We start from the raw sequence: 14,136 nt of genomic DNA on the forward strand, positions 1-14,136 counted from the left end.
ATATATGTGGGGAGGTTTTCTGTAAAAAGCACCCTTGCAATAACATGCAAAAACTATTTAATATGAATCCAATTTAAGTTCTGTGGAAGATATTACCCCTTTATAACCAATAAGATCAATGTCCTCAACAGTATTGGCACAGCTGTATAATGTAATAACTCAACTGGTCTTCTTTCACCTTGACTAAACTGAAATAATGACACTTGTCACATTTTTTTTACAACAAAACTAGTACTTGGGGTAGAGGACCCTCTCAATGCATCCATCAGCCTTGCCCTTGTCCAGCCACTTGCCACACTGAAAAATAGTTGTGACTGAGTTTGCCGTGTTGGTCATCTCCACGCACTCCAAAAACCAGCCGTGGTTCATGCCACTGTTGTCATGTTCTACCTTGACCCTGAGCAGCTCCCCCAAATCCAGCATCTCCACTACAAAGCGGTCTGTGCTGCCTCGCTCAAACAGGTTGCGGAACTTCTTTCGAAGGTGGCGTCGCCCCGAGTCGCCGTTGACGCCGTAGACGGTGATGAAGACATTGGCGTCCGTGCCGGCGTCATTTACATCTCCTGTCATCACGATGATCTCGTATTTGACGGGCACCAGATTACGGACTCTGCTGGCGAAGCTCTCCACGGATTTATAGCACTCAAAGTTTTGGAACTGATCCTTTTTGGATGCCAAGAGCACTCGTGCGTCACACTGGAAGAAATACCTGAAGGCCAGGATGGTCATGTGAAGTTAGTGACTGAGACTTGATCATGTATTAATTCATCATCTGTACTGCACGAAAGGCAGGTCACTCACTTATTTCCCAGCTCTTTTTCGGTCACCACCACCTCTGCCACGTGCCAGTAGGATTCACTCTTCACCTTCTTTCCGTCTTTAGTGATGTGTCCAATACAGATGCCGGCAATCTCACCCACGTGTTTGGACGAGAACTCGAAGGTGCTAACAGCGCCGCTGTTAAAGAAATGCAGGAAACTTCACATAAATACAACATACACAGCATGGGTCTCTGTTTAAAAACCCACCATGAAAACTTGTTTTTTTTATTCTCCAGAACAAACTCCTTGGACCGGGCTTTTCTTCCTTCCAGAACAATCCAGACGTTTTCACTGGTGGATGCATCGTCTGTGTTCGCGGTGCTTATGGCAATTTCATATTCTGTTTCAAAGCATATACAAAGTATGACATGGATGTTTTATTTGCATATTTTTGCTCCTCAATACCGACTTGTTTTGTCGCTGAGGTCAACAGTGTCGTTGTTGGCACACGCCAGCTCCCTGATGATCTGACCGTCATCTTCATTTTTGGCCAACCAGCGGTCGCACGGGAACCGGAACGTTTGATCCATGCTCTCATCTTTGACGTCGATGTAGTCCAGGTGCCAACCCGGAGCCGCACCTTAATAACACGACCTGAACGTCAACTACTGCATGCCAGAAGAACTGCAGATCATGTCTAATGACCGCATTACCTTTGTTGTCATGCCACACTCGCACTTTGGAAAGCTCGCCTAGACTGAGCACGTCAGGAAAGCGGAACACGTCCCTCATTTTACGTTCAAACTTGTTCCTGTTGGCACTCTCCTTCAGCCTCAGTGTCCCTGTGTCGCCAAACTCTCCGAACACAATCAGGCACACGTTGGCGTCTGTGCCAGCGCCTGAAGAGTAGTAGGAAATTATAATGTGATCAGTTTTACATCAAAATGTCCAAACTTTTAATATACTATTTAAATAACCATCAAATCATTTGAATACATATTTGCAATTCAATGAAATAGCGGAGAAGGATGAGTGCAACCCACATGTGACATCACTTGTCTGGACCTGAATGATGTAAGTCGTTTTTTCCACCATTTCTTCCTCGTCTACCACGGCCGCCAGCTCGCACTCTCGAATTCTGCTCGGCCCTTTGCTTTTCGATAGCCAGTTCTCATAGGTGAATACATAAACCTCCTCGGTGGTCAGGTTGCGCATTAGGATCTGAATGGAAATCAAACTATAATGACTGAAAATATATTTGGAAATAGGGTTGACACTTACCCGATCCAGAAACCAATCGGGACGACTCCCACTGCCATCAATTCTCACTCGTATCTTCTTCAAGGGAGCGATATCGTCGACCTCCAAGTTGAATGTGTCTTCTTGGCCTCGCTCAAACCTTGGCAATATGGTTGTCAATGGGACAAGTTGTGTTAAGTCATTTTGTTGTTGATGACTGGCAACATGAGCAATTGTAATTGGTCGCAACACTAACCTATCCCCGTTTTTGGGTAGGAGCATTTCCTCCGTGCTCCCGTTGACCCCATACACACTCAGGAAAATATTGGCATCACTTCCAGCATCCTGTGTGTCGCCAGTGACAACAGTGGTGGAATAAATCACCTACGCAAACACCAAGAAGTCAGTTTTTTTCCACTCAACCTCCACATTACAAGAAAGGATGTGATATACGGCCGGCATTCACTTTTCGGCTGATGCTGATGGTGCTGGCGTCCAGCACGTTGAACAGTCGGACCGTGAGACCGTCCCCCCTGTCTTTGGCTAGCCAGAATTTACACAGGAAACTGTACTTGATTCCTTTGGTTGGCACACTGATGGCAAGCTCATCCACCAACCAGCAGCTTTCTGGTGTGGCGCCATTGTGGCCCAGCTGAGAAAAAAAAAATTAAAAAGAAAAAGTGATTTCCACCAATATCAAGTGTCCCCCTGCTATATTACAGATAATATGCAGTATATCATATTCTCCACTGCAATTCTTTTGAGCAATTGACAATGAAACACGGCTGTGTGTAAATATTTAAATGAGAAAGGACCAATGTCCTAGATTCTCACTTCTACTCTTTTAATCTCCCCCACATCACTTCCATAGCACACGAAATGTTCCATGCTGCCAGCTGCAAAAGATTTCTTTCCTTCAGGTAGATCCAACCACAGTCGGTCAGTCTCCTGGTCCCCAGGACCGATTATGATGATGTAGACTCTGGCCGTGGTGCTGGAATCGCGCTCCATCCCAGTGGACAAAGTGAAATGATAGGGAATGACTGGAAGCCAACCAAGACAAACAAATTATAGGAGAAATGATGTATATTATCCGAGAAACCACCTTCCTTAAAGAGTGCATTTTAGACATGTTTTTAAAGTAAGTGAAAACTTAAAATGAAAATCGTAGTATCATTATATTAACGGTAAGCAAGCATATAAAGATACAAATTATTAAATGAGTGCCTCTTGTAGTTTCAAATCAACATTTGCCTCTTTCCCCCATTGTAGCTTAAGACTATAGAAGTAACTTACTTGGCCCTTCTTCCATAAGTGCCATTTTCTTCTTCTTCTTTTTCTTGTTTGCATTGCGATCCAGCCCCAATTTGGCTTGAGCAATTTTCTTGGAATTGGCATCGACGTTTCTTTCGCCTTCGTAACCCTGGAACAGAAATATGCTTGTTTGCTGTATATATTTCCATGTCTGGCCTTCCCAATGAAATAAACCTTAACAAAGAAGATTCTATCCAAGCATTTGTCCTCCTTTTTCTTTGAAAGCCAACGTTCACATAGGAACATGTAAACCTCCTCTGTGTCCAAATCCTGCACCTCCACCTGGTCTAGATACCAGTCGGCTCCTATGTTGGAGTTATCGTGACGAATTCTGATCTTAAACACCTGGCCCAGATCCACAGCTTCAATGGTAAACTTGTCCACCTGGAAACCAGACAGTATTAAAGTGTGACACCAACTTTTTTGTGTTTATTTCTTTATTCTCCTACCTCTCCTCTCTCAAATTTGTTTCTGTTGGTGTCAGATCTGGAGAGTTTGCGCTCTCCCGTGTCTCCAAGGTCTCCATAGATGGTTAGGAAGACGTTGGCATCCGTTCCTGCTTTGTACATGTCACCAGTACGTATGGTCACCTGGTATGTGTGAGCTGGTGTGGGACAAAATCAGTGAACATTTTCAGCATTTTTCACTCTGTATTTTCTGTTGCTGTCTGTGCTGGATGGTTTTACATTACACCTGATGTTTTTTTTTTCTATTTATTTCAGCATTAACTTTGAGTAGCATTTTTAAATATATTGTATTCTTCAGGTGTCGCAAATGTTAAGGAAAATTGTGTTCCACTCACTTTCCAAAGCATCCTCCACCTCAGTTTCAGTCCGTTTGAGAGTACCTCCCCTTAGGAGTTTTTCTGTAATGATGTCTGATGGGACCAGCTCCCTCACTGTCTCGCCATCATCCTCTGATTTAGCCAACCAACTTTCGCATGGAAAAATGGTGGTCTCAGATCCCTGGCGTTTATAAAGAGTGCCTAAGTCTTTACTGAAGTCCATCATCGACAGAATTTTGTGCTACCTTTCCTTTCCTCAGCAGGCGTCTGATTTCTACCCTGTCGAGATGCCATCCAGGATTTGAGCCCCTGTTGTCATGTCCCACTCGGATCTTCTCAATGATGTCGCCCACATCTTCCAACTATACAAGATAAATTCAGTGGATCAATTCAAAATATTCTTAGGTCCTGAACTCAGTGTATAATGTACTGTGTAGTAAACAGCAATTCAGTATTGTATACTACTTCCAATTCAAAGTATTTGTTATACCTGCAATACCTATTAAAGACCTCTGTTTTATACAAACATACAGAATACTCTATGTGGATGTGTCACAGAACACTGGGTTTAGTCATAATCAACGACCCTACCTCCACTATGAACATGTCCTCTGCTCCCCTCTCAAAATATAGTCGCCTCTCCCTCTTATTGACACAGAGATGTTTCTGCTGTGTGCACACTCCTTGTTGGCCATACAGAACGATGAACACATCTGCATCCGTCCCAGCAGCAAACACATCGCTGGTGAAGATTTTCAGCTCGTAAGGCACGACTAATAGGTCAAAAGACAATGGAGAAATAGTAAAATTCATATGCATATTTACTCACTAGCCACAATATTAGTTAACTTGGCCCCTTTTGGTGAGATGAACACAAAAACTGTCCCATATGTGTGGCTTAATAATAAATAATGATATTTGAACAATATATTATTTATATATATGCAGATTCTAACCATATTAATTTATTGAGCAGCTAAATAGATCATTCACCTTCAGTGTGAAGTATGTTTCTATTGGCTGTGCACTCACATGGTGTGTATAGTTCAGTCTGTAACTCGGCAGGGTAAAGATCCCTGATGATGCTGCCGTCGTCCTCTCCCTTGTCTAGCCAACGACCACATGGGAAGCGGAGCCTGAGACCCTGCGAGGGAGCGTCAATCTCCACCCAGTCCAGAAACCAACCGGGTGATCCCCCTGTTAGGAGTAGGTGAAAAATGATTTGCACTTTGGTTGAGAATCTTCAAATGTCATCATGTAACATTTCTGTTTGTCCACACCTGAGTTGTCATGACCAATACGAAGCTTTTCCAGCTCTCCCAAATCGACCGCCTCTACGATGAACTCATTAATTTCACCCTGTTCAAACTTGTTCTTGTAGTTCTTACAGGCCTTCAAATGAATAATACCTGTGATATACATGAAAATCTGAGATGGAGAGGAGCTTCAGACCTTACATGTAGGTTTTGATTAAGCCTTTTATTTGAATTATTTCTTTTTTTTTTTACCTGTATCATCATTTTCTCCAAATAATATGGCAAAGACGTTAGCATCAGTTCCCGCGTACTTTTTTTCTCCAGTTTTTATTTGAATTGTATACGTAGTAGACATGGCTGAAATAAAAATTAAAATTTAATGTAATTTACCTGGATGAATGAGAATATTCACCGACACAGAGAAAGTTTATTTCATTTTATTTAAGCTTAATGGAACAATGTGCTTCTTAAAAAAATTGTAATCTTATACTTCATTTCCATTTGAAGCAGCATTGTAAATTACTTACCTTTCTGTTCAAGCCCCAAAGTGGCTCCACCTCCCTCCTCATCCTCCTCCTTTTTCATGAAGGCCTCATCCACAGGAACGAGCTCTCTTGCTATCTGGCCGTCATCCTCATCCACGGCCAGCCAGCGGTTACATGGGAAATAGTATCTAAAAGTCCACAAAGAAGCCCAGGTTGAAACTATAAATGACTGAAAAAGTCTAGCTTCAGGGTCAGCTGCACCCACGTCATATCATCTTTTGTGTCCACTATCTCCACACGATCCAGGAACCACGACGAATACGATCGATTATTGTCGTGACGGATCCGAAGCTTCTTCAGGGGACCCAAGTCAATAGCTGTCACAATGAACACATCCTCCTGCAAGAGTTACAAGTAGTCCTGAGGTTCTATCAAATTGTTCCATTATAGAAGTTATAAATAAGAAAATAATTTCTCAAAATAGGAAGCAGTTTCCCTGGGCCTTTGTGGAATAGTTTGGACAACCCTGGCTTAGCTATTATGTAGTATTTGGCTCGTGTGTCAAGCACCCTCTGGTGAAATTGTCATGAATTGCCACTTTACAAATGTGGTTATGCCACATACACCAGGTTGTAAGACTCCTTAAGAATCCTTTTCATACCAACAAGCAAAAAAAGTAGTATGTTAATTCCGCTTGTAAGCAATAAGAACCAAGCCAGTTCAAATTGTGTGGGGACATGATTTATGCGCCTGCAGTGCCAGGTGTGGTGGTTTTGAGTTTAATAATTCATGTGTTGGATTGAAGCAATGAGTAAAAGTAGGACAGGTGCGGTAACACAGTGGACACCACAACCACTCTAAGTCACAGCTGGCATGCTTGTCGTAGGAGTGACATCTTAATAGGTAGGTTTAGGAACATGTTGAATAAAAAGTGGAGATTAAATGGGTCTAGGATGTCCTCACAAAACAACTTGCCTCGCTTCGTTCAAATTTGTTGAGGTTGTCTGAGTTCTTGAGAGAGCGCTCTCCAGTGTCTCCATTCTCGCCGTAAATATTGATGAAGACGTCGGCATCACTCCCGGCTCCCAGCACGTCACCCGTAAAGACGCAGACTTCGTAGGTGTTGACTGGGAGAGAATAGAAGGGATGAATTACTAACACCTGCTTAAACTTCTGTCCTACATTGGAGTCAGTAAACTGTGTCAAATAAAACCAGAGTACCTATACTCGACACAATAACCTCATGTAATACTTCATATTTCTTTAATTATTATTTGTTATGCTATTTTTATTGATGAACTCATTCAAGTTTATATTTCCACCTGCAGATTCCATAAACAGAGAATGTTGTACCTTCCAGTTCGTTGTCTCCATCAGGGAGCAGCTCCACCTGCAACTCGCCATCCTCCTCCCCGTTTGCCAACCACCGCGAGCAGGGGAAGCGATATGTCACCACCACTTCCTGCATCTCTTCCGCTCCGTCCTTCTCGTCATCCTCCTTCCTTTTCTTCTTCTTCTTCTTATCCTCTTTCTTCTTCTCTTTGGGCACCAGAGCCATTGTGATGTGTTTGACCTCCACAGTGTCCAGGTACCAGCCGGCTGCAATGCCCGAGCCGTCATGGCCGATGCGGATCTTGAAGATCTTACCCACGTCTTTAGCCTCAAGCTTAAAGATCAGCAGTGATAATAGACATGTTTTTCTTCACTTAAATACAGTGCTACAGAGTATGTATATGTGTGCTGTTCGGACCATACCTTGAATATGTCTGTTGATCTCCTCTCAAAGTTGTTAGAACGGCTATCTAGCTTGATGACCTCGGTTTTTCCTTTGTCGCCGTACATCTGGATGAAGACTTTGGCATTGGTGCCCGCAAACATCTCATCTCCAGTCACTATTATTAATTCGTAGTTGATCACTGGAAAAGAAGAAGCGCTTGAATGCAGCCAGGTACTTTAATCAATTTTGTTATTTGAATTTTATTATGCGGCCCAGTGGTTAGGTAGGTTGGCGTCACAGTTGTGGAGTTTGCTTGTTTTACCCAGGCTTGCGTGGGTTTTCTCTAGTTACTCCGGTTTCCTGCCACAGGTTTCTCTACAACTTCCATTATTATTTTTATAATTATTACCATTCTGCTTATTATTAATCACATGCTGTAACTATGGCATGATAATAAAATGTTCTATTTAAATCCCAAATACACATTTGTGTAGGACATAATTATGAGTTTTTTAATGTATAGCAAATTCACCATGTCAGAAACAGAAAGGAAGATATTGTAAATGTGTTACATACGTTGATGTGTGTCTAGAATCTCGCTGGGGTAAAGTTCCACCTCCGTCTTGCCATCGACTTCCCCCTTGGACAGCCAGCGATGGCATGGAAACATGTAGCGTGTTCCACTTAAGGGGGCCAGGATTTGAACGCTGTCTAAAAACCAACCAGCCCGCATACCCTCGTTGTTGTGGCCGATCATCAGGCGGTTGATCTGGAGTGGTCATAAAATGGAAGGCCAGATTTTGACACTAGCTAGGAAGGTCAAACCGGTTCCTCACCTGCCCGATATCAGATGTTTCCACTGTGAAGATGTCAATGCGACCAGTCTCAAAGTAGTTGCTTAGATTGTTGTCAGAGACCATCAGCGTCATTTTACTGGTGTCTCCTTTGTCTCCGTACAGTTTGACATAGACGGTGGAGTCCGAGCTGCCTCCGGGGATGTTGCCTGTCTTCAATGCGATGTGATAACCAACATCTGGAGTACACACACATGTTAATAAGCAATGATTCATTGAAGTGGCTGTGTAAAATGGGTCCTTTCTTACTGTAAAGACGCTGTCCATCTAAGAACGGGACTAACTCTCGAACAATCTGTCCGTCATCTTCGTTACGATCTAGCCACCTGCGTGAAATTCACAATGTACAATTCCTCAGAATTTAGTCCTGTTGGGACTGGAAAAAGTTAAAGTTGGTTATTAGACCAATTTATTTTTCTCTTCAATTTATTTTAGTATTTCAAAAGAGGCAAAATTGCCAATACATACGACTTTAATTATGGGCCATGATTTCATTTTTATTTATACACGATTAAAGTTAAGCAAACCTTGATCAAGACTAGTGATTACATGATTTTAGCCAGTTATTTTTTTTATTATTATTATCATTATACCTCAATAAGTACTATACTATAGCACTCACCTGTTGCAGGGGAACTCGACAGCCTGCGCCTCAGCCTGTCCTTCTTCTCTCACAATGACTTTTTCAAGAAACCAGCCACATCCACCGCCTTTGCCATCATGTCCAATCCTTACTCTTCCAATCTGACCAATGGCGACTGCCTCAATGATAAACTCATCTAGCTGAAAATGGAACATCACAACCAGCTTCTATAAATCCTGGTCTTTTAATTAACAGACATCCATGCTGTGAATTACTCACATTTCCCTTTTCAAACTTGTTGATGTTATTTTTGCAGTTGACCAGCGTTCGATCTCCCGTGTCACCACGATCCCCGATCATATTGAGGAAAACCGACGCATCCGTTCCACTACCTCCAATTGTCCCGGTGCAAATGGTCACTCTATACTTAATCACTGCAGCAGACAACAGTAATCAGTCCCCAGCATGATCAAAAGTTGTTATATTTTCATCATGTGTACACAACATTATTTACTGAATACATACAAGGCAGTGGGTCAGTAATTAGCCTCGCAGTGGCTGGAAGCTCCCTTACCACCTCATTATCATCTTCATTAGTGTCAAGCCAACGCTCACATGAAAAATTATATTTTTCCTTTGTTAATGTTTTCATCAGAGTTGCCTAACACAGAACAACAACATTTTAGTATTTAAAATGGATTAACCAACGACACATTTTGAGATGAAATATATATCTGTGTATTTTACAACATTTTATTACAATATTGATCCATTATCTGGTAGTCTTACCTTACTTAGGTGCCATCCTGCAAAAGGATTTCTCTTCTGATGCCAGATTCGGAGTTTGGTCAAACACCCCAAATCCGGTAGCTCTACCTGTGCCAGGGAAGGAAGCATTTGTCATTTATACCAGGCATTCACTTTATCTATAATTGCAGTTGATAGAAATGTACCACACTTCTTATTGGCAGGCTCAGCTTCTCATGTGTAACTAATACTCATACTTAGGAGCAATTTAGAGTATCCAATCTGCCTATCATGCATGTTTTTGGAATGTGGGGGAAACCAGAGTATCCAGAGAAAACCCATGCAAGCCCAGGGAGAACATGCACACCCTAACCACCCATCCGCTGGGCCGCAAATTAAGCCCTTTCAAAATTTAATGGTTAGAAAATATCATGTACTATGCTAGTTCTTGTTTTTTGATAAGTGTGAATTCCCTCCAAAGTGCGCCATACACTGCAATGCAATGTGTTGTTATTTTAAACCTATTTACACCACATTTTTTTTAGACTGGAGTCATTTATACTCGGATGCAACTTGGGGTATACTCTGAAACTTGGAGTGCTTACCATGAATCTATCCACTTGTCCTCTCTCAAAATTGTCAGTCTTGTTGTCTAGTTTGAGCTCATCTGACTTGCCCTTCTCTCCATATACCTGGAAATAAATGTCGGCGTCGCTTCCGGCGTTGGCTAAGTCCGACGTCCAGATCCACAAGGACCAGGGATGCTCTGAAGGATTAACAAATTATTAAATGCTGTTTATTTATTTAATTTTAAATGATCAGCTACCTACTTTTTAGCTTTCTGTGCCTTAGAGACACCATCTCATAAAGTTCTCGCTCAATCAGTCCATCTCCTTCCTTCTCATCCAGCCATTTAGAGCATGGAAAGGTTTGCTCTATACCCGTGAATGGACAGTACACCACTATCTGCAAAAAGGGCAACTTAAAGCTACCGTGCAGTGGTTGGCATTTTATTTCTTTTGTGTGGACGCTTCGTACCTTCTCGCAGTACCACCCGGCGCTGACCCCATCGTTATCATGCCCGATGGTCACCCTGCTGAGGGGACTGAGAAGCGCGGCGATTTCCACATTGAAAATGTCGGTCAGGCTGCGTTCAAATTTTCCACCTTCCAGAAACACCTTGCATTGAAATCAAGGAGAAAAAATGACATTTTCCTCTCAATTACTTTATAAAAGACAGATACTGTAAATAGCGACATTATACTTAAAAACATGGTTGATAAGGCATCACATCAGAAAATGGTGAACAGTACTTATAGGCTGACCTTGCCACTATTCTTGGAGCCTTTGCTGCCGTGCATCACAATGTGTATTTTGGAGTTGGTTCCAGCTCCTCGGATGTTTCCAGTTACAATCTGGACATTGTACACAATCCCTGATAGTGATAGTTACATGTGAGACTGCATGCGGTGTCACTATGGTTCAAAGGACTGACGGGAACAGCATTAAATTATTTCTAAGGGGCTTTTTAGATGATAACGGAGCGAAAATGCAAAAGCATTTTTTTTAATTGTTTAGGGAGCCTTTGGTTACACATCCATGGCGTTTTGGTGGGTTAAAAACATTTTTTTAAAAGCCTTTCAATAGGGGAAATCTATACAACATTTCACCCTGTCACTGCTAAACCTTGTTTTTTTTTCTCAGGGGGATCCAAGTGCAACTTGAAGTCTTTTCACTTATCCATGACATTTTTAGTGCATTAGAGAAAGACAAGTGTGGATGAGACCAGGGAGAAAAGCACTCCTTGAGAATGTATGTACTTTTGTGTTTCTGTGTGCATGCATTTCCGTGTAAATGTGGAATTTAAACATGTTAATTTGGTCTTTTTGAGATTGTTGTAAACCAGGCCTAAATGAAGCAGAAATTGTGTTGAAAGTTTATGTCAAGTAGTAAGTTCAATGTTTGAAATTCGATGAAAATGAATTCAAATTGGATTTTCTCTTACCTGTGGGTTGGTTCCCTCCCACCAAAATGTCTCTCTGTATCTTGCCATCATCCTCATCAATGGCAAACCAGCGATTGATGGGAAATTCATACACTAGTTTGTTGCCTAAATCATCAACAATAACCTGAAAAGGAAAAACAAAAAAAAATATTCAATGGACTTTGAAATTGTATGTAGCTTTTGCTCAACACTGCAAATCTACCAATATAGCTGTCTGATGAAAACTAATCCCTTAATGGCCCATGGTTTCCCTTTACATGTTGGCTAGGATGACATTGTGAACATCCCACTCATGTATGTGTGTGTGTGTGTGTCCGCCTATACAATAGCTATGAGTCCATCTCACTGTATATATGTCTCAAAACAGAAGATCACTTTGAATCTTCATGGGCAACTCCAAGTGTGTGAAGTGTTTTCCACATTTTCCTTGCAGATAACTTTCTTTAATTACTATGACCTCCTAATGTTTCAAATATATCTACTACCTCAAATAATCTTTTAGTAAAGCAAATAATGTGTGTTTTGGAATACCTACCTTGTCTGCAAACCATCCTGCAGAGGTGCCTTTGTTATTATGGCCTATTGTGATCTTCCTGACTTTTCCCAAGTTAGGTGCTTCAAATGTGAATTTGTCCTCTGTGCCTTTTTCAAAGTTATTTTTGTCTGTATTTAGTAGCCTTTCACCTACAACAAGTGAACAAAGCATTTCACATCTGATGGTATATGACCAATTTTACAATATCTGATCATATAATCATATTCAAGAACAATCGCAATCTATTGGACTACCAAATAAAAATCTATTCATTTATCATTAATATTATTACTTAATTTTTTTGCATTCTCCTTACCTGTATCTCCAAACTCTCCAAAGATATTGATGAAAACATCCGCATCTGTTCCACTACCTTTTATATCCGCGGTGAATACACTCACCATATACTTATTATCTGTAAAATGAACAGAACATTTTTAATGTATGAGGAAGTATGTATCATCAAATGTACGCTTCATACATTTGGGCATGTCCATGGGGTCGGCAGTTCCCAACAGGTCACGGACAAAAAGGCGGTCGCCTTCCACTTTGCTGAGCCAGTTGTTACAAGCAAAGTAATATCTCAGATGAGGCCTGATGACATCTGTCACCACCACCCTTTCTAAGAACCAGCTAGCATTCATGCCCGTGTTATCATGCTCAATCCTGAAATAAAACAAAATAACTCATATCTATTTCTGACGCTGACATAAATGTTGCCTTCAATTACCGAATCTTCTTCAAGGGACCAACGTTGTGGGTTCTTATTCTAAACACGTCCGTTTTCGCCCTTTCAAATGCTGTGCGGCTCCTGAAAAAGTGAACAATTTCTCATATACCAACACTAACACCCTTACAATATTACATACAAGAAAAACATACCTTTTCTCTGTGCTATTTGGGTAAAAAAAACAAAAAAACAAATATAGTTAAACTTCAGTCAAAGTTGGTTATGAGACAGATATATGTATTTGTGATTATATATATTTAGGATAAATAAAACAGTCAGAATCCTCCTTATAGAGGAACTCACTTGCTGGCCAGATGGACTTTGGGAGTGATGCCGAATTCTCCAAAGAGTGTGACAAACACGTTGGCATCTGTGCCTGCTCCTCTCTCATCGCCAGTGATGGTTACTACTTCGTATACTGAAGAGGTTGAATAGACAAAAATTGTGGCTTAAAGTTAATGATAAAATAAAAAGTGGATGATAAAATGTATCAAGGAGAATTTAAAGAAAAAAGCATGCATGAGCAGCGTGTCCTAAATTTTCTGATACTTGATATTTACTTAAAAATATTTGGGAATGTATATCTTGTTTTAATGGTGGCTTGCAGTCAAAAACATACCTTTCTTTTTGTGGTACTCATCTTCATAATTCTCCACCAGTTCTGCTTGGTAATTGCGAAGTTCACTCTCATAGATTTCCACATAATTTTCTACCTTTTTCTTCTTGCCTTTGGTCTTCTTGGCATCTTCATCACTGTTGTCAGATCCTTTCTTCTTTTTGTCTTTTTTCTTCTTTTTCCCTTCGTCCTCATCACCTGCTACTATTTGCTCCTCTTTCTCTGAGTCCTTCTTGGATTTTTTATCTTTCGATCCCATCCTGTCTTTTGAAGGCTGCTTTTTTGGTAGTTAAAATCACATCAGGCAAATGACGTCCTCTTTTTTCATCCACAATGTCTCATTAGTTGTCTTCATTTTCGGTTTCGGGTCAATAAAGCTCAACTTCTTTGTATTTCCACTTCTTTTAAGCGTTGTGAGGAAGTTTCACTTTTGTTTTTGTTCTTCTTACATCAGTTGGATGCCAGTGCTGAAACCTTCATCATTTTTCCCCCTGTTTCTTCTTCCTCTGT

The 14,136-nt window shown here is 41.1% G+C and overlaps 1 protein-coding gene across 1 annotated transcript; it reads right to left on the reverse strand.

Annotated features, from left to right (window-relative positions):
- Window positions 1–228: 228 nt before the first annotated feature.
- loxhd1b (lipoxygenase homology PLAT domains 1b) lies at window positions 229–13,885 on the reverse strand. Its single transcript, XM_077715317.1, has 42 exons — window positions 13,630–13,885; window positions 13,314–13,428; window positions 13,011–13,091; window positions 12,762–12,946; window positions 12,597–12,695; window positions 12,281–12,429; window positions 11,746–11,869; window positions 11,066–11,175; window positions 10,779–10,919; window positions 10,571–10,706; window positions 10,346–10,506; window positions 9,783–9,869; window positions 9,519–9,654; window positions 9,273–9,427; window positions 9,033–9,193; window positions 8,660–8,736; window positions 8,393–8,589; window positions 8,133–8,325; window positions 7,595–7,755; window positions 7,193–7,505; window positions 6,815–6,966; window positions 6,105–6,238; window positions 5,882–6,027; window positions 5,607–5,711; window positions 5,379–5,507; window positions 5,131–5,295; window positions 4,690–4,871; window positions 4,344–4,460; window positions 4,117–4,279; window positions 3,764–3,918; window positions 3,489–3,698; window positions 3,297–3,423; window positions 2,835–3,043; window positions 2,467–2,652; window positions 2,257–2,384; window positions 2,043–2,160; window positions 1,805–1,982; window positions 1,475–1,660; window positions 1,231–1,401; window positions 1,029–1,161; window positions 802–957; window positions 229–709 (listed from the first exon to the last, which is right to left on the reverse strand). The coding sequence occupies exons 1-42, from the start codon at window positions 13,883–13,885 to the stop codon at window positions 229–231; spliced, it is 6,768 nt and encodes a 2,255-aa protein (XP_077571443.1).
- Window positions 13,886–14,136: the final 251 nt, after the last annotated feature.

This window comes from Stigmatopora nigra, chromosome 4 (assembly GCF_051989575.1).
Source record: "Stigmatopora nigra isolate UIUO_SnigA chromosome 4, RoL_Snig_1.1, whole genome shotgun sequence".
Taxonomy (NCBI): Eukaryota; Metazoa; Chordata; class Actinopteri; order Syngnathiformes; family Syngnathidae; genus Stigmatopora; species Stigmatopora nigra.